The sequence below is a fragment of the Manacus candei genome, unplaced genomic scaffold (genome assembly GCF_025592945.1).
Source record: "Manacus candei isolate 608988 ecotype Guabito, Panama unplaced genomic scaffold, ASM2559294v1 h1tg000076l, whole genome shotgun sequence".
NCBI lineage: Eukaryota > Metazoa > Chordata > Aves > Passeriformes > Pipridae > Manacus > Manacus candei.
The window spans coordinates 5434418-5457410 of NW_026138124.1; the positions used below are offsets into that span (position 1 = coordinate 5434418).

General features: G+C 49.7%; 1 protein-coding gene across 5 annotated transcripts in view; it reads right to left on the reverse strand.

Moving 5' to 3' along the window:
• The window catches only part of DTX2 (deltex E3 ubiquitin ligase 2), a 34711-nt gene that overhangs the window by 9833 nt on the left and 1885 nt on the right, over window positions 1–22993 (reverse strand). For all 5 annotated transcript variants that reach the window (XM_051809235.1, XM_051809233.1, XM_051809236.1 and 2 more), the window contains exons 2-4: window positions 19624–20006; window positions 15095–15680; window positions 6712–6770 (exon numbers count right to left, since the gene is read on the reverse strand). In XM_051809235.1, the coding sequence (XP_051665195.1) occupies window positions 6712–6770; window positions 15095–15680; window positions 19624–19930 (952 nt within the window). In that variant the 5' untranslated portion in view covers window positions 19931–20006. The remainder of the gene's footprint in view (window positions 1–6711; window positions 6771–15094; window positions 15681–19623; window positions 20007–22993) is intronic.

Below are 22993 nucleotides of genomic sequence, written 5' to 3' on the forward strand. Positions count from 1 at the left end.
TAGCAAATTAAAGGAGGGAAGTGTGGGCACACCTCTGTGCTGGTGTGTGAACAGGACCTTCCTCTTTGCCTTGGCTTTAGGGCTCCTCAGGCACGGAGTCTGCTGTGGTGCAGAATTCTCCCACTCACCAGAACCCTGGAAGCAGTCCTGAAGGATGCAGGGCATCACTGGTATCCCCTAAAGATCCTGCTTAGCTGTTCCCACCTAAAGCTACCCATTTTAACAGTGCCACACCAAACCCATCTCCAGAGTGCAGCTGAACTGCCTTCAAACCCTGGGGCAGGAACTGCCCCACTCAGCCCCTCGCTCACCCCACACCCTCTCCTCCCTGGCACTCCAGTTTTCCCTTGCACTCCCAGCTCAATGCAATCCTCACCCTCCCCCATCCCAGCCAGCTGTATCCATGGGATGCAGTTTGATAAAGCTAATGAATCATTAAAAAGGACAGCCATTCCCTGAAGGTAAAATTGGCACACAGACAGCTACAGGACTGATCACGCTGATCTGAGATGTTTGCCTGTGAAATGCAGGCTGGTTACAAATCATAACATTTCCAAGGTACCATACTGCTCTCACACCTACATCCAAGAGAACACCTGCTTTTGCTTTCCCAAGAGCAATTTCCCACCTGCAACAGACAGCATGAGAACTCAAAAAAAAAAGAAAAAAAAAGAAAAAAAGAAAAAAAGCTTATAGTTACAAACCAACAGCAGAAAACCTAAAAGCCAGCGTTTCCCCAAAAGTCACCTCTGATAGCAGACCACACAAACCACATCCTAATGCTATGGACATTCCTGACAGAATCCTGCTTGGTAATACATGGTCAAAGCTCAGGTTTCCAAGGATTTCATTTTTGCAAGCCTCTATTCATCTGGGTTGGGAAAGGAAGATTCTAGAGCACATTTGTCCAGGACAAAAAATGAGGCACCTTGTCCTTACATGACTGAAAATTGAGTTATGAGGGGAAGCATCACCTTTGCATGCAAGTGGTAAGACTATTTTCTGCCTCAAATATGCAACCAGTCAAGAACTTGCATCCTGTGACTAGAAATCCCCTGTGCAAAGCCTGTGTCAGTGCCCCACAAGTAGAACCACTCCTACGCAGTGCCAACCACAATTTATGCCTCTTTTTCCTAAGGTCAGAGCACAATAAATATTCCAGAAGCTGTTCAACTCCTTTCCTGATACCCAAAGTTGAATACTTTCAATAAAACTTTCCCATCTACGGACCAAAAGACAGACAGAAGGAGTTGCACAACACAGGAAGAGGGACACAGATGGAAGAAGGAGTTTCCCCAGAGTTACCCAAGAACTTCTGGAAGGGCTGGTCTGGCCACAAGACCAGGCTGCCCAATGGATGGTGAAACTTCCAAATGGAAATAGGTAAGCAGGCAGCCATGGATCACCTCCATTAGGTGCCATCATTGTGGACCTAGATCTGAGGTGCTGCAGGGCCAGAGGAGGATCTTCAAAGCATACAAAGCCTGGGTTAGTATCTCTTGTCCCACTGACAGCATCAGGCCCTTCCCAGCAGGCACAGCCAAGGAGAGCCCATCAGATCCAGCAATTTCACCATCAAAGTAACTTCCTTTCAATCCTGAACTAAAGACCACAAGCCTATTTGTATGTTCTCAACCCTGGTCTAAGCCAGTAGTCCACTACTTCCAGGGAGCCTTAAGGAAGAGCTGAAATGTTCCCATAACAAAAGCTACTTGTTTTTTCCATGAGTACGACTGAGCACCTGAAGCCCAGCAGCAGCACCAAAGCTGCCACCTATACATGCACCAGGCAGGTCCCTTCCCCTTCCAGCAGGTTAAAGGGCAGCCAGAGGTATTCCTAGAAGAGCAGTACCAACTCACTCTGATTGGAGAGCCTGGAGGAATAATATTCTTGAGAAACAGGGAAGATGCTGCCCCCGCCACAGCTGGGGAGATCATCTCAGTCTGACCCCACTGAGGCTGCAAAATACAATTCCCAGAATTGGTGCAGAAACCAAAGTTAAAGTTGTGTCTAAAAAAGCTGTTTCTAAGCAGTGCAATAGCTCTGATTGCACAGACTGACATTTGAAAAGCGAGTCCAAAGACTAACAGGGATTATCACCACCCACGCACAGCTGACTGATAGGCAAATGCAAAATTAATGTGTTCTTCTGAAGAGATCAATACTGTCTTGCTAACGTTAGCATGCAGAGCCCATAAAAAAAAAAAAAAAAAAGAGAACACAGCAGAAACAGAGGCTGAACAACCAGCTTCAGACTCTCAATGTCAGAGGGCAACATGCTGCCTTCAAAAATCAGACCAAGCAAAGAGCAGGAGCCACAGAATTTCAGGTGAGTTCAGCTACCCTCTAACACAGCCCCTCTTGTACCTGGAACAGCATGTCCAAAACTGCCTGCCAGCATCATGAATCACCACCAAAAACCCCCAGCATTTGTTCCTCAAATTCTTTGTTTTATGAGCTGCAAACCCAGTTGCAGCTCCACGCAGACATTTAGCACAGGGTAAACATGGGACCAGCGGAACTACTCCAACCCAATGTTCTCCCAATTTTAAATTGGTCAAGAAAAGGTAAAAGTGGAAAAACACATTTTCCTGACCAATTTTTAACCTTCTGCTGCACATGCAATGAATCAATGCATCACTAAATGCAGATTTAGATCAAGAGAGCATTCAAAAAAGGGATGTCCTGGTGTTACACTGCTCTTCTGGCTCATCTCAAACCCCAGCAGCAATGCCTCCTTTGAAGTTCTAACACAATCCTGCAAATCTCAGCATTAACAATCCTCCCACGAGTTTGGTGGCAGAGTCCCCAGCAAGGGATCTCCTCTGCCCCAGGCCCTACATGGGAGTGTGTGTTCATACAAAGTGCCAAAACAACACACAGACACACATCACATCAGCAGGTGGAGTCTCCAATTCTGACCGTGGACACAACAATTTCAAGTCAGAACCTGTTGTAGGCATCCATGGAGTTATGTCAGGAGCTCTAAACCTGGATAAATTCTCACTGAATATACAAGGGGCAAGTTGCAGCATGACAAGCTTGCCCAGACCAAGCCTGCTCTGGATATCACATGTTCCTGTGAGAGTTCCTGCTGCTCACCAGCAAGCCTGGGAACTTGAAAAATATTATTTAATATGTTCACACTTTCCATTGGGCACTGGGTTTCTTCACTGCAAGGACTGCAGGAGTGAGGAGACCAAGCCTTGTGGAACATCCTTTGGCATCTGATCTGCTGTGAACACCTGCAATAACCACACTCAGAACTGCCTCTTTTCTCTTGCTCAAAGCATCTATTTGGCCAGAAATACAACGTTAGTGACTCCTTGGGGTAAAATTATTTTCACTGGAGCTATGACAACATCCACCAGCTTTTCTCAGCCTGCTGTGTAAATAATGGACTTTTGTAATATCCTGTGCAGAGGCTGAGCACGGGAAAAGCACCCTGACATAATGTAATGAGTGTTGAGGACACACTTACTCATATCCAGCCCAACGTGCCCCTCTGGTCACCAGCTCTGGTTAATGAGCTGCATTTGCCAGGCCTCAGGCTGGTGCAGGGCAGAGCTTATCTTCAAATAACATGAGATCTCAGAAAAGCATTGCTAATTTGTACAATTATATCCACCAGCAAAATCATCATGCTTAATATGCTCCCAAATGCCCCAGCTCCAGGAATCATGTGAATGAGAAATGCTCCGTTTCATTTAACAAAAAGCTCATTTCCAGCCTTCAGCTTAAAAATTAGTATTAGAAGGGCCTTTATATGAGCACCTTGCCCACCCCCTCAAGCCCCAAGGCACACCAGCTAAACTTCATTATTCTCAGGAGATATTAGTCCAGTTGATCCTTGAACACCAATACTGTGGTTAAACAGTTTGCTTAGACCTCTCTTCTGGCTTTCCACTGTACCAACCAAATTCTCACAGGGAAAGAAAAAGCTTAAAAGACAAGTTTCCACATGCACTTTGAAGTATTAAAATAGCAGAAAGCAAGGAAAAAGAAATTATGGGGTTTTGTACAAAATATGGTTTTTAAGTCAGCTTCACAATGTCTGAGATCCCAAGTGGTGCTTTCAGAAGACGTGGGGTTGACAGTGTTACAATTCCCTCGCTCATCACACCAACGAAACCCAGCTTCTCATTCAGACCCCACAGGATTCCTCATCTCCTGTTTATCCACCAGAAGCTCCCTCTGCATCCAAGAGATGCACCTGCAGCATTTCTCAAGATCACCCATGAGATTCAGGGGTTTTATCTCTCCAGCTTCAAACCAGAGCCAAAGCTGCTGAAGCACCCAGGGATGGAGACCAAGGCCTGTGAGACTTCTGGACACATTTCCCAAAATAAAACCTCCTTCATTCTCATCCAAGACTTCCCTCTCCCTCACAACATGAGAGCCCTAGAGATCCCAGCCTTTGCCACTGATGCTGAAGGAAGCAGTCATGCAGCAGGGACTGGAGGAACAAAAAGGGGCCCAGATTTTGTTTGAGAATAACCTGAGTAATGAGTAACTCGCACATCACCAGCAGGATTTTAAATATGAACAAAATATTACCTCCCAGAAGTGGTTCAAGACACAGAGTAGAGCATAGAGGGGAAGAAGGTGTCCCTAAAGAGCCAACCAATTAATGTTTCAATACAACTATTCCTTTTTACCAGAACTCCACTGCTTCCTTTTTTACCAGAAATATCCCCAGAGATGTTTTCCTTCTGCTTCCTAATTAACTTGTATTAATCTTTCCTCTGCTTCCATGTGACTTTGAGGACGGACTCAAATTCAGATTTCCCTCCTCCCTTGCACCTCTGAGGTGTGTCACACTTGGCAGAAGGCAGCACAGTGCCCATCAAAGCAGTGTCCTACAAAGACCTGGATCTGAAGGAGACGCTGGTCCCAGGGATTTGCTTCTGCACTGACAGCACTCAGCTCTGCACTCCCCTGCATCCCAGAGTGCATTGTGGAGAGTTAAAGAGTATTAAAGTGAATATTTATTCCCTCTTTTTCACCCCCAGCCTGCAACAGAGATATCAGTTACACGCTTAACCATTTTATTGTATTAAATGGAGGCAAATGTCTTATTTTACTAGGCTTTCCTGCAGCCTCTTATATCCAAATGTGGCACTACAAGGCATAAATGGACTGTGTGTATTCACCTCTTCCAAATCCACAGTGGGTGACTTGTACTTGGAGAATGAGATCACAGTTAACAACATTAACAGTCTGGATTCACCAGGGCTCTTCAGTTCTCTGCTGTATTTACCTTTCTGTGATTAAGTACCTAATTACACAGTCAGTGCTAATAGCCAGGGGAGGAAATCCAGAGCTGCCTCGAGTAAGGGGAGTTCTGCTCAGGTCACCCTCCCAGACGAGGTCTGAGCTTGACTTTATACCTCGTTTCCACAGTGATTTGCTAAGAGGAGGTAGATGGGCTGCATGCTGTCAGAGGACACCAGTGTTAGTCTTCATGCAGTGCCAGTTTGGCTACAGAGACATGCAAGGCACAGTTTTATGACTGTGCTAACATTAGATGACTGAAAACATCAATCCTGGGGACCATTTTTAGGCAGGGTAAAGGCTGGCACTCAAGAAGAGACCGAACACCATCACCTTTTCTGGAATAAGGTGGTAAACCTTGTCTTGAAAAACAAGAGTGCTACAGTCTCCACTTGCTCAGGAGCAAAGTTTGGTGTCCCAGGAGCTAATAACCTCAACAGACCATGCCTGGATAAGAGCCAGAGGAAGAAGAGGGTTAATAGATTATTCTGTAGTGCCTGAAATGGACACAGGAAAAAAAAGCCCAGACAGAAAATACCAGACATCAGGTCTTTCCCACTCCTCTGCCCCAGGTTACCACATTATGACATCCACGTGTGCGTATGTACAGTCAGGGTCAGGACAGAGAAGACCCCTGCTTTGGCAGAACACCCAAACCCCCCAGCACCGACACACCAGGCCCCCATGGTTTGGCACTGGCTGAGTCCCAACAGAGCAAAGGTGCCAGTGGCTGTTGGCACAGCAAGGCTTCCACTGAAAGCTGCAAGCACGAGCTGGCGTTTTTAAGGCAATGCCATTTCAACTTTAACAGGCAAATCTACTCTGAAAAGGGGCATTGAAAACTGGCACTTTCATCCCTCCCAGACACAGTCCTCAGTATTGTGCTCACAAGTTTGGATAACAAGCAAACCTGTATTCTGCTGCTACAGGAGACAATGTCTGATTCAACTTCTGTCTCCCCTTTCCCTGAGGCAAGGCATCAAAATCCCCTTTAAGCTAAAGACCACCTGAGCTTTCTTAATAAAACCACATCTAAAAACTCACATTAAAAACCACACAAAATCTCACACCACTCCTCCCCTTTGACTTTAAAAAAAGCAGCAAATAGCAGTTTTTTCCACATGCCCTTTCCTTTGCTACTTGCTCATGCACATGTACAAAGATGAATAGCCATGCTTTAAATAATCCCACTCATTTTGAGAGCCTAAGGACAAGCACTAACGAGAAAAGAGTTACTGAAGGTTTGCCCATCCCATTCTCTCCCAAATTTGCCCTCTTTGCTTTTCTGAAAAGTCTTTGAGTCTCAAACTTTATATGCCAGCAACGTTTCTAACTCTTCCTAAAAGGCACTAAAGAAAAATAAGTGCCCCAGAAAGGCAAACCTCTCATTCACCTAATCCTAAGGACTGAGTAAGTAAAGCAGAGTAGGGTTCTTACCTGCCAGGGCCTGGTTCAGTTTACTGGGTTTGAGCATCTTGATGGGCAGGTTTGGGGCACTGGAGAGAGAAAAGAAAAAGGGACGAGTTCAACAGCACAGAAAAACCACTAACAAAGAAACCAGCAGTAAAACTGCCTTCTGAATGCCAGAGCCCTGCATATATTAACAGGGCTTAATTGCTCAGATGAGCCCCAGATGGGACCCTCACCCATGCACCCTTCTCCCACTGGTTCAGGAGCTGTATTTGAGGAGGCCTGTCCTTGCCAGAGCTCTCTCCTAGGTTAATTTACCTCTAAGATAGGCTTCAGAGCTGTGCTGTAATGTAGCTGCCTCCAGCCCCATCTCCTCTCAGCTGGAGGCTGAGCCTGACTCATCTCTTCCTCCTGCTGGACCCTGCTCTGATCCTGTGATGCATCCCTGCTCTTGCTATTCCACAACAGAGCTTCCTATGAGCAGCCAACATGCACTATGCATCCAACAGGAATCCAAAGGGAACAAAGGCTGCAGGAGACTCACAAGAGTTTGTCACCCATTTTTCTTTGGAAATCAGGAGGATTCAGACACCAAGTATCCCTCTCAGGTTCTTCACCTACTTGTTTTAGCAGTGTTTCCCAAAGGTGGCAGCTGCACCTCAAGCTAGTCTGGGATAGATGGGCAGCCAGGGTCATGCCATGAGTTGGAGAAAGGAGTTAGGAAGGAAAGGGGGAGCAGCAGCATGAACACTGAGGAGGGGGTCACTAGAGAAGACAGCAAGCTGGATCCACATGAGCAGAGCAGGAACATCTGAAATCCAACATGCTGGCACAGAGAAACCACCCATGGGCTCTGTCTCAGGTGGCACATGTGCATCAGCTGCAGTTAATACACAGTGAATTCTGACAACTATCCCCAAGGCCTCCCCAAAATTACATCAAACCTGGCCAGCTTCTTAAGAATTCAGAGACCAAGGTGGTCAAAAGCCCAAGTCTCATCCACTATTAAGGGGGAACCTTCTTTCCAGCTGGGATGCAAGAGCTGCCATGGTGCTCCAAACAGCATCACAGAGGTCCCTCCTTTCAGCCTTGCTAAAATCTTTGTCCCTATTTCCATGACAATGACCAGAGCTGAAAAGATTTGTGAGTGACATGTGACTGCCTTCCACCCTCCTGAGAGGGAGGCATCCCTACCTCTTCCCTCTCCTACCTGTCACAATTTGGAATGGGCTCCTGCAGGTGTCCTGAGCTTCCTGAAGAACCCTGGGCAGGACCCAGGGCTTGGTGAGGCACTGACAACCTGTCTGAGGGAAACCAGCTCTTCCAGACCCTTATAAAGCTCTCCAGACCAGAGAGGTTTTCCTTCTGCCTCTTTCAAATGCTGTGCTTTCCCTTTGGCTGCCACCAATTTTGCAATGTCTTCAAATGATGCAATGGATTGTTCTGCCTACAGTTCAAACCCCCCAAATACAGGGGAAATCCTCCACATGATTTCAAAGGGCTTTGAGTCAGATGGTTTTATGACTCCTTTTCTTTCCTGATTCACCCTCGTCATCACAGCTCTTTCTCAGGTATTTCCCTCCTCCTCCTTCATCTCATCCCTTTGCTTCACAGAGACATTTGACTTTCCTTCATTTCCTCCTCCAACTGAGCAGCCAAGAAGACAACAGAGCCTGAGCAACCCCTCCACCCCAGCCTGTGACCCTGAGGAGCTTGTGCTTTATCATCACACCACGACATGGAGGTGCTTTCACTTCCCCATGGGAGGTAAAAATACTGTAAAGCACAAAGCTGAACCTTCCACTGTGCCAGGAAAGCAGATGGGGGGGGGGGGCAGGGGATCCTTCCAAAGGGCTGGAGCACAGGGTCATTACACCTGAGGCTGGAGAAAGCAAACCCAGAGCTGCCCTGGGAAGGGGATCACTGGTAACCACATTCTGAGATGATGGAAGGGACAATCTTTACTCTTCTTTCCTGCATTGTAAGGCTCAAGTCCAAGTCATCCAGGAACAAGAACTTGTTGTCCTGGTTTCAGCTGAGATTGAGTTGATTTTCTCCCTAGTAGCTGGTACAGTGCTGTGTTTTGGATTTAGGATGAGAATTATGTTGATAACACAGGGATGTTTTAGTTGTTAGCAGTGATCCCATTAAGTCAAGGCCTCTTTGCTCCTCACCCCACCCCACCAGTGAGGAGGCTGGGAGGGGACACAGCTGGGACAAGGGATATTCCAGACCATTTGATGTCATGCTCAGTATAGAAACTAGGGGGAAAACTGCTGCTGCTCAGTGGGTGTGAGCAATTACATTCTGCATCACATTTCAGTACTTTTATAATCATCATTATTATTATTTTCCTTCCCTTTTCTGTCCTGTTAAACTTTCTTTATTTCAACCCAAAACTTTTCCTTTTTTTTCCCCTTCCAATTCTCTCCCCCATCCCACCAGAGAAAGATGGAAAGAGCAAGGGGCTGTGTGGTGGTCAGCTGTGTGCTGGGTTAAACCAGGACAGAATGAGAAGAGCCCTCAAGATCTGCAAAAGGAAATACATAAGCAGTTAATGCATTTACAAGTGATCAAGTTTGGGAAGCTGGGAGTGCACTGCAGACAAATTACTATCCATAAGCCAGGGGACAGTTGCTGATCAGTGGTGTAAAGGCAAAGTGTGTCAGCTTTGACTGCTGGAGGCCTTTAAGCCAACTGATGTGATGATGGAGAAACCAAATACTTCTTCTTTCAGTAAATACACCCCTGCCAGTCAGCAGCACCCCAGTTAACAGTGCCATAGGCTGTGCTGACCCACTGGCACTGTGGGACCGCACTGGCACAGCTGCCACGCTCCCTGATTTCTGTTACAACTGCAGAAAGCCCAAAGGTTGATGAAATCAAGGGAAATCCAAACTGCTTTGAGGTACCACAACGCTGCCTGGGCAGGTCTGCAGCCGCAGTGAGTGGGAGGAAGTGCTGTCATGCCAAAAAAGGTGCGGAAACGCTACCTGGAGCCTACGCTGGGTCTGAAGTGGGGGTTTTGGAGGAGGAAGGGGAAGAGGTAACAAGGAAGGATATTGCCATTGTAGTGTAACATGGGCTGTGCCTCCAATCCCAGAGCAGCACAAACAGATGTATTTTATCCACCAGCTCAGATTCAAACAATTCCAGCATTGCCAGAAACAGTGCTGGCTTCTTGGGAGAGAGCTGGAGCCAGGCTGGGCTGAGGTCCTGCTGATTTATTGAAAACAGGCTCAGTTAGGAGAAAAAACCTGATGCAGGCAGGCTGGTGGGGGTCTTGCATAAGAGAGATCTGGAGGGCATCAGTGCAAGAGCAAGCACTGCAGTGTGGAGAGATGAGAGGGATCCACTGAGGCACCTGCTCCTGCTGCCTCTGCTGCCCAGGGAGATCTGTAGCCAGGCAGTGCCTTTGACTCCCAGCCAAGCCTTCAGGCTGGGCTTGCAACACCTGAAAGTCAACGCCTGAATTCTCTGAACGTTTCCTAGTATTGTCTCCTCCTTCCTGGCCCAATTTTGCCCTGCTGTTTGCTGCAGCTCCTGCTCTCCCGCTGCTCTGTATCTGGAGGTTACCGAGTGTAACAGGGATCACCAGGTTGTGAACAAAGGGATGCAAAGTAAGACACTGTCCTCGGAGATTCAGCAAGAAGATACTGTTATGATTTCCCACCACCAGTTCCCAGGCAGTCTGCTATGGGAGGCAGACAGGGCAGACTGATATTTCAGCATGACAAAACCACTTGCTTCTCCAGAATTTCTAGATTCTGCAGCACCAGTGAGACAGCAAAGCACAAGGCCAGCAAGAAGGTGTGTCAACAGCTTGGAATCCAGGGCTGCTGCCACTTCAAACACTGGATGGCCAGGTTTGAGCTGAACATCACCTAAGCCACACATACACCATATCCTAACAGAGTAGAAGTGGGAAAGCCTGTAAGAACTCACCCTCTCCATCTGGTAACAGCCCTTTCTTCCTTCTTCTTCCCCTGCACACAACCAGCAGGCCACACATCTCTTATTAGGCATCTTTGTCACCCTCTGGGCAACAGCCAACACTTCTCCCCACAGGTCAAGGCTGCATCCAGCCCTGCCTCACACTAACACCAAGTGCTACCACAACACCCAAAGGTCAAACCCCCTTCCCAGGGCTCACCAACACTAATGGCAGTTTCTCCCCTACCTTTCTTCTCAAGAAGAGGCCAAAACCCAGACTGAGTGTCTCTAAAGAAGGACCTTTTGGTGCACTGCACACATGTGGCCACATGGATCTGTGGTTTTCCTCCTGGCACCAAGCAGAGAAGACTCCTCTGCTCCCACTCAGGAAGAACACCCAGCAGCAGAGAACCATGCTGGCTAACAGGGCTGCAGGACAAGTCACCATGTGCCCAGCAGAACCAGCACCAGGAGAGCCCCTCCTCACCATCTGAGGAACTTCTGGGATGCCTACAGACAAAGCTGGAAGATGTGAAGGAGGAGAGAGAAAAGGAAAGGCCTTGCCCAGGTTCTGCTCCCTCCTGATTCTACAAAGTGCTAACTGTAGGTTGCTCCTTTTGGGAGATTTAGGGGTACAGCACCAGATCCCCAATACTGTTAATATCCCTCCCTGGCCCTCAAGACCTCCATTCCCCATCCTTTCATACAAAATCCTGTCCCCCTGAGCTGCCTGCTTTATTTGTAGGCACAACCTATACCAGAAGCCAAAGCCACATAAGCTCAGAGGGGCCAGCAGAGCTACAGCAGGGATTTGCCTGACTGGGGCACTAATTAATATCCCCAGGAAGATTGCTTTCTGCAACTTTACTTGCTCATATTACAAGCAGGGTGTTTCAGGAGTGCCCTACTCTGTAATTAGCCAGCACAGCACAGGGAACAGGGTAGCTCTTGCCCCAGGGATGGATGCTTTCCCACACAGGGTGGGAAGAATCATGCCAGGAGGTGGCTGGGATGCTGGGCAGCCAACCCCTGCTTCCCAGATCTGGCTAACAGCACTGAGACAAGGACACAACCTTTGCCATGGGACACTCCATGTGCAGATTCCAGCACTGTCTGTGAGAGAGGCCAGATTCATTAACTCTGTTTAATACATGGGAGGAAACCAATGCACCAAGCAGCAAAATAACTTGCCCACATGTATTTAACACATTAGCAGCAGAGCCAAGGATATTAGCATCTAGTTAAGCCTTGGCACTCTTCTCTGGGTTTTCCCTCTTTGACCCTCTTGAGAGCAGGAGGAAATCAAACCTGCGTTTTGCAGTGCCGGAGCTCCGCCTGCTCTCACACAGCACCCGCCCTGCAGCAAGCAGCAAATACATTTAACAACCCTCAGTGCCACAGGAGCCTGGGCATGCCTGTGCTGACAGCCTCTTCTGGGGGCTCTCCCTGCCTGCCTGCTAGAAATAACTGTAACAGCCACACGGGGAGTCAGGCAGCTCGCCAGGATGAACTGCGCCTCTTCCTCGGCCCTGCAGGACAGAGGTTTATTTCAGTGTTGCCATTTTTAGTTGTGTTTCCTAAAGAAACTGGGTGTACACAACTGCACTGTCTTTCAGTCTCTCCCAGTCAGCTTTTGAGCTCTTCTGCCAGTTGAAGTTCAGCTCCAGCAGGCAGCTGGGTCATCCCTGAAAGATTTGTGAAGATAAGCAGTTTTGTAAAAGCAAGTAATCTGTCAGCGCTGCTTTGGAGCCAAAGGCTGTGGGGTGAACACAACACAACCTTTATTAGACACCAGAGGAGCCCCTGTGTCCCACTGCTCACTTCCCTTTGGCCTCTGAGCACGGGTCAGCACAGGAATTGCACATCACAGTTAAGGGGAGTGAGCAATGCTGCACACCGGACACAGCCAGAAACCCTCGGTGGGATAATTAGTGCAGGATAATTAGCCCCAAAGGCTGGACTATTGGGTGATGCAGGACAGTGACTGCAAGGTAAGGGGAACAAACCACCATGCCACGTTCAGTCGAGGGGGGAAGACAAGGAACCCAGGGGATACAATAACCCAGGAATGTTCTGGGCTTAGGAATTAAATGAAACACATTGTTAGATTTTGCTACTCAGGTTTCCCCTAATTCATAGAAATTAAAGGATTTTCTGCTGAACACGGGTTTCACAAGCCCAATACTGTAACTCCAGCCAGGAGCAATTACACCCACCCAGTGGCATTTCCGACTCAACCTCAGTGCAGAGGTGACAGGAAAAAGCCATCCCAAGCTGTCAGCTGGGGAAGAACAAGCCCCTTTCACATTCAGCACGCTACTGGAAGATGGAGATTGCCCCCCTGCGTGCACTTGGCTGTCTGGCAGGGACAAAGAGAGTGTCCCTGGCAAAACTAATCCCAAAGGACTGGAGAGCACACCCCAAGGGGACAGGCAGGCAGCCAGGGGAGCAGGGCTCAGCTGGGGATGTGGGTTTTACAGAGGGTGACTGTCACATAGGCCTGACAGCACTCACTCGCTCCCTTCCAGGTGACCAAAGAGCTGCCACCTGCCCTGGGTGGCATGTCCTGCTGTCCCCAGCACAGATTTAACCATACAATCCCCTTTGCATCCCCCATAAAGGCTGGCTTGGGCAGGGATAGATGCCAGGACACCAGCCACCTCATCCCCTGCACACCACCAACAGCTGAGCTGAAAAATAGGTTGAAACAGCCCAACCTCAACCAGCCTTGGCATTGCTGGGCACCTCCAAGCCTCCTCCTGGGCATTCCTCTCCTCCTGGTTGGCATTGCCTGGGTCGTGGGCTCAGTTCATGGTGAGGAGACCATGCCACCCCTCTCTGGGCATCTCTGTCCCATCCTCCCTCCTTCCAGGACAGCCTCTCCCCCCACCAGTAGCACAAAACACACCCAGACCCTGATCTGCTCCAGACAGGCTTGTGGGGCAACAGCTGCAGCATTTGGCTCTTCCTTTTTAATCTTCCCACACTGGGAGTCACTTTCCAAATCATGCTGAGGCTTTGGGGAAGGATGGGGGCTCCAGGCAGTCTGGAGCACCAACCAGTGTCTCCCAAGAGAGGGGGAATTTGGCAGCTTCTTCAGGAGACAGCAAGAGCCTCACTGGGAGCTCCTGCAGGCAGTGCTGAGGTCTGATTTTCAGCCCTCCTCGAAGGTGACAGGAACAGAGGAGTACTGTGAATGCTTAAAGCACCACAAAAAAATCACCAGGTGCAAAAAAAACCACCAAAAAAAGACCGTGAGAATGAAGAACAGGATGTGAGAAGTCATTTCACTCAGATGACCCCGAAGAGGGAAAGTCCTGATACAACACTAAGAAAAATACCTCAGGATTCAGCATCTTGTTTAAAACACAAATGAGAATCAAAATGAACCTCAAACCCCTGTGCCTTGTGTAATTAGCAGAATGTGCTTCCAACACTCTAGATCTCTTATCTCTTTACTTACCTGGAGTAGTTTGGACAGGTAAGTCAGCCCTGGCAAGTTCCCCTGCAGTTTCTCAGGGGCTCACACAGTGGTTCAGCAGCTGGATTATTCCCAGGGAAGTGGGTGTAAGGCTCTGCACACTTCCAGCCGTTCACAAACAGAGGGAGCAGTCAGCCAGCCCTTGCTTGGTCAGATGCTCAGTGCCAGCACTGCCACAGACAGATCTTACAGACCTCTGCTAGCAAGGGCTTGTGCACAGGAAGAGTTAAGATCCTGAGCGTGGGATAACTGACCATGGCTTGCCCCAGCAGCCCATGCCACAGAGAGGAGATGAGGTATCAGACCACAAGCCTCTGCTTTTCACTGAGCTGGCAGCAGCCAAAAAGGCCTGAAGTGGAGCCCGTGCTCCTACATCAGTAAGGTGCAAACACAGCCCTCCTTCAGCTCCAGCTGCTCACTGGTGGGAGCTGAGAGAAGAGCCATGGTGAAATCCAGTGGCATTTCAGCACTGCATCAGCACTTAGCCTGACAAATAGCCTGGACACCGGATTTTGGCAGAGAATTCACGAGGTCTCAGCCACACCCAATGAATGTAGTGGTCTCCTCCTTGAAGGGGAAGAGCTTTGAACACAGAGCAGAGTTCCACTCTATGTTTACTGCCTACTTTGAACTAAATAAATGTTTACAAGTCCCCTTTTAATTCACTCAGTCCCTCTCAAAGTTGTTTTAAAGCCTAACCTGAAATACCACCAATCACTATTAATTTTCTCCAACCTTCAGAACCTCAACCTATCTGATTTCTCCAGTGGTTCAGGGAAGACTTGTAGACAGGGACTATATTTCAAGTGAGGAATAAAAGGAGTGGAAAGCAGAGGAGAAGCTTTTTCACCCACTGCACTGGATACACAGGCACAAACCTCTGTCTCCTGGGGAGAAAACCCTTGTAAAGTCCTCTGGGACAGAGAGTCTCCTAGATAAGGCAGACCTGAGCACAGTAGATGTCTCGGACACACAGAAGTGAATTAGGGTCTGTACCTGACTCCATTAGATGCAGACAGTCCTGTGCTGGGGCCCCCAGCTTGCTGCAAAACCAAGGTGCTCTGTGCATTGAGTCTTGGTGTTGACCTTGCTCCAGTCAAAGTCGGTTTGTTATAGGGCACGAAGCCGACGCTGGAAGAGCTTACTGACGCTGTCCTACCGGGAACCTGATGAGCAGTGGAAGAGTTGGGAAAGTTTATCATGGAGTGGCGGTAGCGCGTGGTGATGGGACCAGTCCCGCTGTTGGGCCAGCACTGCTGGCAAGAACAACCCACCCCCGTGTGAAGGGGTGCCAGGGAGGTCGTCACCGGGTACGGGGCGTCCAAGCGCCTCTGGACGCTGCGGCGGAACCTCGTGGTCTTGTTGGTCTGGACTTGAGCCACAAAGTCAACCTCGTAGTTGTAGCCCAAGGGTCCGAGGTCTACTCGCTGGTGGTTGGTGGCACGGGCTTGCTCCAGGAACACGCAGACGTTCATCTCGTACGGGGACCACCCGCCTTCGTCGTTCTGCCATTCCCAGACGATGCCCTGCCCCGCAGCGGAGTCCCCCGGGAAGACGTGCCTGCGGACAGCCCGCATCGTCCCTGTGTGGGGAGAGAGGGGAGTAAACACAGTCGTTCTGAGAGCAGAGAGTTAAGGAGGATTTGTTTCTGCACAGATCTGTGGTGCCTACAAGAGGGTGGTCTTCCTCCCCTCTCCCTCAGCAGGGGCACTAATAGAGCTTCTCCTCCCGACAGGGCTGGGTTTGGTCATGAAGCTCAGAGAAACGCAACACCCTCGAGATCCCTGTCCCTCTGCCAAATCTGATTGTGGGCTGGCAACAGGTTCAAAAGCTGCTGGGAGGAAGGGTGGGAAAGGAGGGAAGGAGGGAGGATGCAGACGCAGACACACCCGAGCACAAAGGCCCAGCGATCACATATGCCTCCCTGACGTTAAAGGGAAAAAAGTAAAAAAAAAAAAAAAAAATCAGGCTGAGGCACAGATCTGGTTTAAAAAACCCCAACTCCCACAGCCTTGACAACAGAGTAACTATAGAGACACAACAGCATCGGGAAGTGCTTTGCAGGAGCACTTTAAGGGGCTTGAACACCCACTTTGCTACACGGAGGTTCAGACAATTTTGGTCTTGGGAGAGTGGGTGAAGTCCCACAGGGGCAAGGACAAGGACTCTGGAAAAGGGACAGACAGGGTCAGCTTCTCTAGGCTCCTGGCTGCTGGGAGATAGAGCAAGACTAGAGAGGAGAAGACAATGAAGTAACTAGAGGAGAACAGCTGTTCAGACAAAGGGAGAGAAATGGAAGCAGACATTCTACTCTTGCAAGGCTGCTTGACAGCAACAGCAGGAGCTCAAACTCCCTGGAAGTCTGGCTCTCCAGGATGACTTCATTTCTGGGTATTTTATCCCTTTCTGCAAAAAAGCAGCAGCCTAACGGGAGCGAGGGAAGCCACCCAAGAGGACAAAAGCTCTGCAACCTCTGCAAAAATGCCACGGGGCAAGCAAGTCTAGGGATGCAGGAAGGTGGGAGTGAACAGGGGTGCAACAAATTGTTATGACACAGGAAGATTTCAAAGAACAGCACCAAGAGGAAAAAAACCAAATGAAACCCCTAAAGAGGTCATGAGAGTTATGGCACCATGTTCCAGGACTCCAGGTGAAAACAGGCACTTTACACCTAAAGCCTGAGGGGAACTGCCCTGGGATATCACTGGTGGCTCTGTGGGGTGCAGGCAATCCAGGCAAGCTTCACTCCCAACAGGCACATCCCAAAGAAAAGTGAGGACAGCCCACGTGGGACTCCACACTGCCAAAACTCAACTGCTGCCTGTGTTCAGGCTCTGGCTGGCTGAATGCTGGATTGAGGATATTGAGGATCTTTGCCTCACCCTGCTGTTATTTCTACCCAATAGTATTGGGCTACTGTGGAAACTACTACAAGGTGACCTTCCCAGCCTGGAATCAGTGCCTTAGTGGGAAGGCAGATGAAACAGCCAAAAGCAAACTCTAGCAATGACTGCTCCTATCCAGCAAGTCCTGCCTAGTTTTAGAAACACAAACCCAATGGCCTCAAAAGCTGGGTAACTTCAGGGATGAACCCCCAAACAGGAAGACTGGGGATAAGACTGGCTGGGAATGAGATGGTGAGACATGCACTGCTTTTAGAGATGAGTGCAAGGAACCTGCTCCCAGAAAAGGGGGACTGCCACAGGTAAAGCAAGATGTCAGAAATCCAGTGGGACACATCTCAGAGGAGATTAGCAAGGCTGCCACTGCTCCACTGGCAGCTCAGAAGATAAAAGCAGCACAGAGAGGGCTCAAGGAGTTTGCAAGCAACCTGAGTTTGTAACACCCCCAAACAGCAGCAGGGACAGCTTTTAAGAGTCAACAAGACCAAAGCCTCGCACTTGGAAAACATTCCCCTTCCCCCAGGCTGGTAGGGAAACTGGCATTCCTCTCCAGGGTGGGCAAACAGCTGCGGTCAGAGGACAACTCCTGCTGCTTCCTTGCACTCAATCTCAGCTAATCTGCCTCAACCAGCAGCTGAAGCCCACAGCTAATCCTGCCCACAGCATCCCCCCACACAGCTGTCATTCCCTGCTGGAGGGGACGCTGCTCCCGTTAACACTGGCTTCCTGTTATTCTCCCTGGCTTCCTTTGAAGAGCCTATTTATCTGTCTAATAGCTAATGAGCAGAATACAACAGCCTATTTTTTGCACTGTTTAAAGATTTTTCATGGGGATGTTTCCTGCAGAGATTCTTTTCTCCAGCCCATGACAAAGTTCAGCTCTCAGCTCGCTCGGAAACGTTCATGTTTAAGGCAGAGCCCTGCAGAGAGGAAAAGCTTTGCCTAGAACTGGGCCACAGAAAGGGGATATGAGAGTGTTTCCAACAGTCACATTGCAGAGCACACAGGTATTTGTGGAGGGAGGCTCACAGCCCTGGCCCCTTTGATCAGCATCCCTCTGGATCGGTGGGAAGCACTGCAGGAGAGCTGTGGAGCGGAATGAGCCTTTCTGTTATTAACAATTCAAACTCAGATCTAGTCCAAGGAAAGATGAGATCATGCCAGCCAACACAATTTCCAAAATTGTGCTGGACTGTCCCCCAGACATGACAAACTCTGAACCACCCTGCAATGGACAATATTCAGTGGATGTTCTGAGATCTTTCACAAGGCTCTAGAGAGATACAAGACCTCTAAGGAGAGACAGCTGCACTCACGGAAAAGAATGTCCCATTTACACTGGGATGCATCTTTCACCCTCCCACAGGCTCTCTGCTCATCTTCACCAAAGAGTTTGGGACTGCTGCCCATATGTTGGAGCACTGGCTAAAGGGCAAAAGGCTGGAAGGTTCCTTCACAAGTTTGGCAGGAGAAAACAGGAAAGAAACAGCTGATGGTACAAGCTCTGGTGGTCCATGTTGTACTGCTCAAAGCCACAGCCTCAGCTGGGTTTCTCGGTGCTCAAACAGGCCACACTGAGCACACCTGCCAGGGCATCCAGCTGAGAAAGCTCCCCACCTCACCCAGGACACCGTTAGAAAAACTAATCTTAAGGTCACTAAGAATAAAACCACGGATGCAGCTGTGATGCTCACATTTGCTCCAACCACTTCCCTTTCCTGTCAGCACTGGATGATCGTGCAGCTGGTTCAAAACATTGCTCATTTACTGCTTCAACTGGCAAGAAACCAGCACATGTCCCCCCCCTAAAGCATGGGGGGGATGCTCGACTGCGTCCTGGGGTGATGGGAGAGGTGTTGGCAAAGGGGAAACTGATGGATGGAGAATTGTCCAAAGCAGCCATTCATTCAGGGTGTGTAATTTGGGATCTCCCTGGATTTTCCAGGGATGAAGTGCATGCATTCCATCCCTGTCCCTTTTCTAAGCTCCAGCTGCTCAGCACATCTGGAGCAAAAGAGGGTAGGAGTCATCTTGGCAAATTCTGAGCTGTACCCCCAGCGAGCCCAGGAGAGAGGAGGATGGAAATCAGGTCTCAATCCTGCTGTTAAGCCCATCCCTTCCTCCCTGGGAGGAAGCAAGCCAGGCTCGCACAGCACAAGTGCAGGGAATATTCTGCTGCAGCATTTCGGTGTTGTGTGGGGGCTGCAGGCTCTCACAAGCAGCTTGTGTGCGGCAGCATGCCAAGGTAAAGCAGCTGGCACTCCAGTTCCAGAGGGAACAAGGGATTCAAGCAGGAGGGTTGGAATCATAAAAAGGCCTTTTTTACGCAAGTGGTCTCGAATGGTTGTGGGTGGGGGGAGTTTCCAGCTCTGGCTCTTGAGCTGTGAGCTCTGGGTGTCCCATGATGATGTTCCTTGAGGGATCCCTGCTGCCTGCACCCAGCTCCACAGATTTTCCCACTCTGGGCAGCACCAGAAGAGCAGCAGATGTGCCACTCCTCAAAGAACTGCCCAGCACGGCAGCAGACAGCGCAGCTTTGTAGGGCTGTCCCACACAGAAGGAGGCCCCCTTATCCCCGAGCACAGAAGCAAAACCCCAGCGTGGGCAGGGAAGCTCCCTTACCTGTATCCTGCCGGAACTGCGTCAGGCTCGGGATGTCGATGACGTAGGGAGCCAGGACGGGATCCGCACGTCCCAAAGGGATGCTGCTGACAAGCCCCGACCCCGAACGTCGGCCCTTCTGCTGAGAGGCCTGAATAACCTGCTCGATGTAGCTGCAGACATTCCCTCGGTACGGCCTCCACCTGCCAAACTCATCCTGCCATTCCCACACCGCCACTACCGTGGAGTTGCTGCTGTGCCCCGGGGCAGAACCGGGGAGTCCGGATGGCCCGGCTGAACTGCTTCCCGCTCCCTGAGCTGCTGCCATGTTCCTCCCTGAGCTCTGGGCACGACTGGAAGTGGCAGCTGCGCTGGCTGGCCTTACACCATTTTCTCCTGAGGACCTGCAGTGAGAAACAAAGAGAGCACACGGAGCTGAGAATGATGTCCCAAATCCCCCCATCCTCCATCCAAACCACACAAGCCGTTTGAGAGGAAAACGAGCTCTGACTTTGACAGAGGATGCATTTAGGAGAATACAGAGCAGCAGATTGGCCCCAAAACCCTTTGGCTGAGGGTGAGTGAGGCACCACCACCCACTCCCTGCCAATGCTGGCAACTCCTCTTTCTCATTTTGTGGCACCAAACACCACCCGACTCACCACAGATCTGTATCAAACCACCTCCTGAGCCACTGCTGATCATGTCAGGGAGACCTGTAAGGCCTGACTGAGTTCACACAGACACTCACTAGCCAGGAATGTGCCAAGGCAAGAGGGCACTCCACCCCCTTCCCCATCCATGCTCAGCACTGCTCCTGGCAGTGTTGTGCTCTGACCACCTTGACTTGAGCTGCCAAATGCTCCTCAAACACTTGTGCACAGGAATGACTCGGTTACACAAGTGGTTCCCATACTCTTCTCACTGATCTGAGCTCCAGGGCTACACCATCAGCTCCATTCAGGCTTCTGACCACTCAGCTTTGATCCAGGATCCGTCCCATGACTCTTTCTGTGTAGCACTGTATGTGCACACAAAGCCAGGAGACAATCCTCCATGCACAGTTTGCAAATCACAGCACATACACTTTTATAGTTGAGTGTGATCCCAGCAAAAAATGGATGGGAAGGAGTACAGGAACACCAGGAGGAACACAGGGTGCTGAGGGCAGTCTGTGTTGAGGGCAGTGATTTAGCAGGTCCTCAAGATCAAAGCTGCAGCTTCTCAGGTTGGAAAACAAGGAACTCTTGAAACAAGGGACAATCTGCATCAAAGACTCAAGCCAGAGACTCAAGCCCTTAAGAGATGATTTGGGAAAGAATAGAGAATGTGATAGCAGCCCCAAGACATCCAGAGAAAGACATAAAGGCCAGTAAACAAATTCCAACAACAAGAGATCATCACTCTTAGCCCCCAAGGGATGTAAAAAAGCAGAGACCCAAGCCATCACAAGGTCACCAAGCTGCCTAAAAGACACCAGAGGTCTGATATTTGGCATTCCTTGTCCATTGTGTCATTCCAAGGAATCCTGTCTAGACCATCTGGACACACATCTGTCCAAGTGATGGACAGCCACTTGGAGATCCCCACGTTGGTTCTCGTGTGTAGGTGGGTATGGCTGTGAATGAGTGAAATTCATTTTGTTTTAAAATAAAGTCGCCTTCTCCCCCCTCAGGTCTCACATCACTGATTGCTCGCTTAACTCCCTGCAGTCAGCAGGGAGCTGTGAGCTTCCTTCCCATCAAATGGAAAAGTTCAGGTCTCCCAAGAGGCAGAGCAGCAGTGGGTGGCTTCCACTGGAGGATGCCATCTGCACAGAGGATGACATCCCTGCCGGATGGGAGAAGATCCCACGCTCCGTGGAGCGTCCCATCCATCATGCCCGTGTGGCTTGTTGGCTCAAAAAAGACACAGAAGAAGAGCGAGCGCAGAACAGACACACCCACACGTCTGCATTTATAAGAGGAAAGCAACACTTTCTCCAGGAATTCAGTGTAAATTACTTCATGAGCTGCTCAGAGATTTTTACACCACACCCCCAGCTCAACTGGTGCTGGTGACAAAGCGCTCCCCATCACCAAGACCCAGCCCTGGTCTCTGCTACCAACCTTTTCCTTGTAATCCATTCTCCCCCAACACACCAAAGACAGCTATTTTACTGCTCAAACCAGCAAATTAAGGCTTAAGGTATCAAACCCAACACCTGCCTCTGTCACTTCTTTTTATGGCAGGTTTCACACCAACACTTCTCCACCTCAGGGACCACCAGCATGTCTGTTCTCAGCTCGGACCAGAGTGAGGCAAAGCCAGGCTGCAGGATTTTTCTGTCCCCCGCACCTGAACCCCAAATACAGAACAAACACCTTTTCTTCCCCCCAGAGTTGCTGCCCAATATTCATCAGCACACTCTGCAGCCACAGGCAGAGCAGAGGTAGGCCATGAGGAGGGAGTCAGCGATTCATTTTCCTTTCACTTCCGAAACACAGCAGCAGGAAATGGAAACAAGAAAACATCCCAGAAAAAAAAAACACCTCCTCCCTGTGCCACGGGGATAACACTGGGATAACAGCTGAGTGTCAACAGCCTGTTGCTCACCCCTGGGATGGCAGCGATGCTGTGAATGCTGGACCACACGCGGGGGTACCCGGACTGGCTGCACGTGAGCGTCGCGTGCTCCGACATTCACTTCCCCATCAGGATGGAAAAATATTTCCTGCGCTGGGACTGCTGGTCCAGAGGAGGAGCGAGGGGCGTATTTCAGCCTCCTGCCAGTTCTCACTGAACGCTGCTTGAGCCAGCAGCTGTTTGCACGGACTGGGAAGTGAGGAATGCGGGAGAGCCTCAGTAAGCCAAAATTACGAGTCCCCGAGTTAAGGCAAACAAGGGAAAGAAAAGGCCTGAAGTTGCAGTTCCTGAGTCCTCCCCGAGAATTCAGGAGCACGTAGATATCAGAAGTTGAGAAATTCAATACTGGAGCTGCTCATACAGCTTTCAGACCACCCCCTTGGGCTGCCCTGTGCATTACGCCGTGGCAGAGAGGGTTTGAGGCAGAGCAAGATGCGGTTTGGGATGTGTTACACATCTCACCTCACATCTTTGCTGAAATCCCACGGACTAGAACACTTCACCTTGACCTTTAAAAATGCCTTGAAAAGCCGAAATTCACACCAACCCTAAAAGCTCTGTTTATTCAGCAAACAGTCCTGGCACCAGTCAGAAATCCTACAGCCCAACTTGCCCCAAGTGAAAACAAAACCCTGTGCAAACTTAAATATTCCAGCCAGCTGCCCTTCACTTCAGAAGTAATTTGTAACGTGGGCTCAGAGCTTGAGCTTGGATTTGTTTGGTGGGAACTTTACACCCAGCACAACCTCTGAAACATTTGCCCACA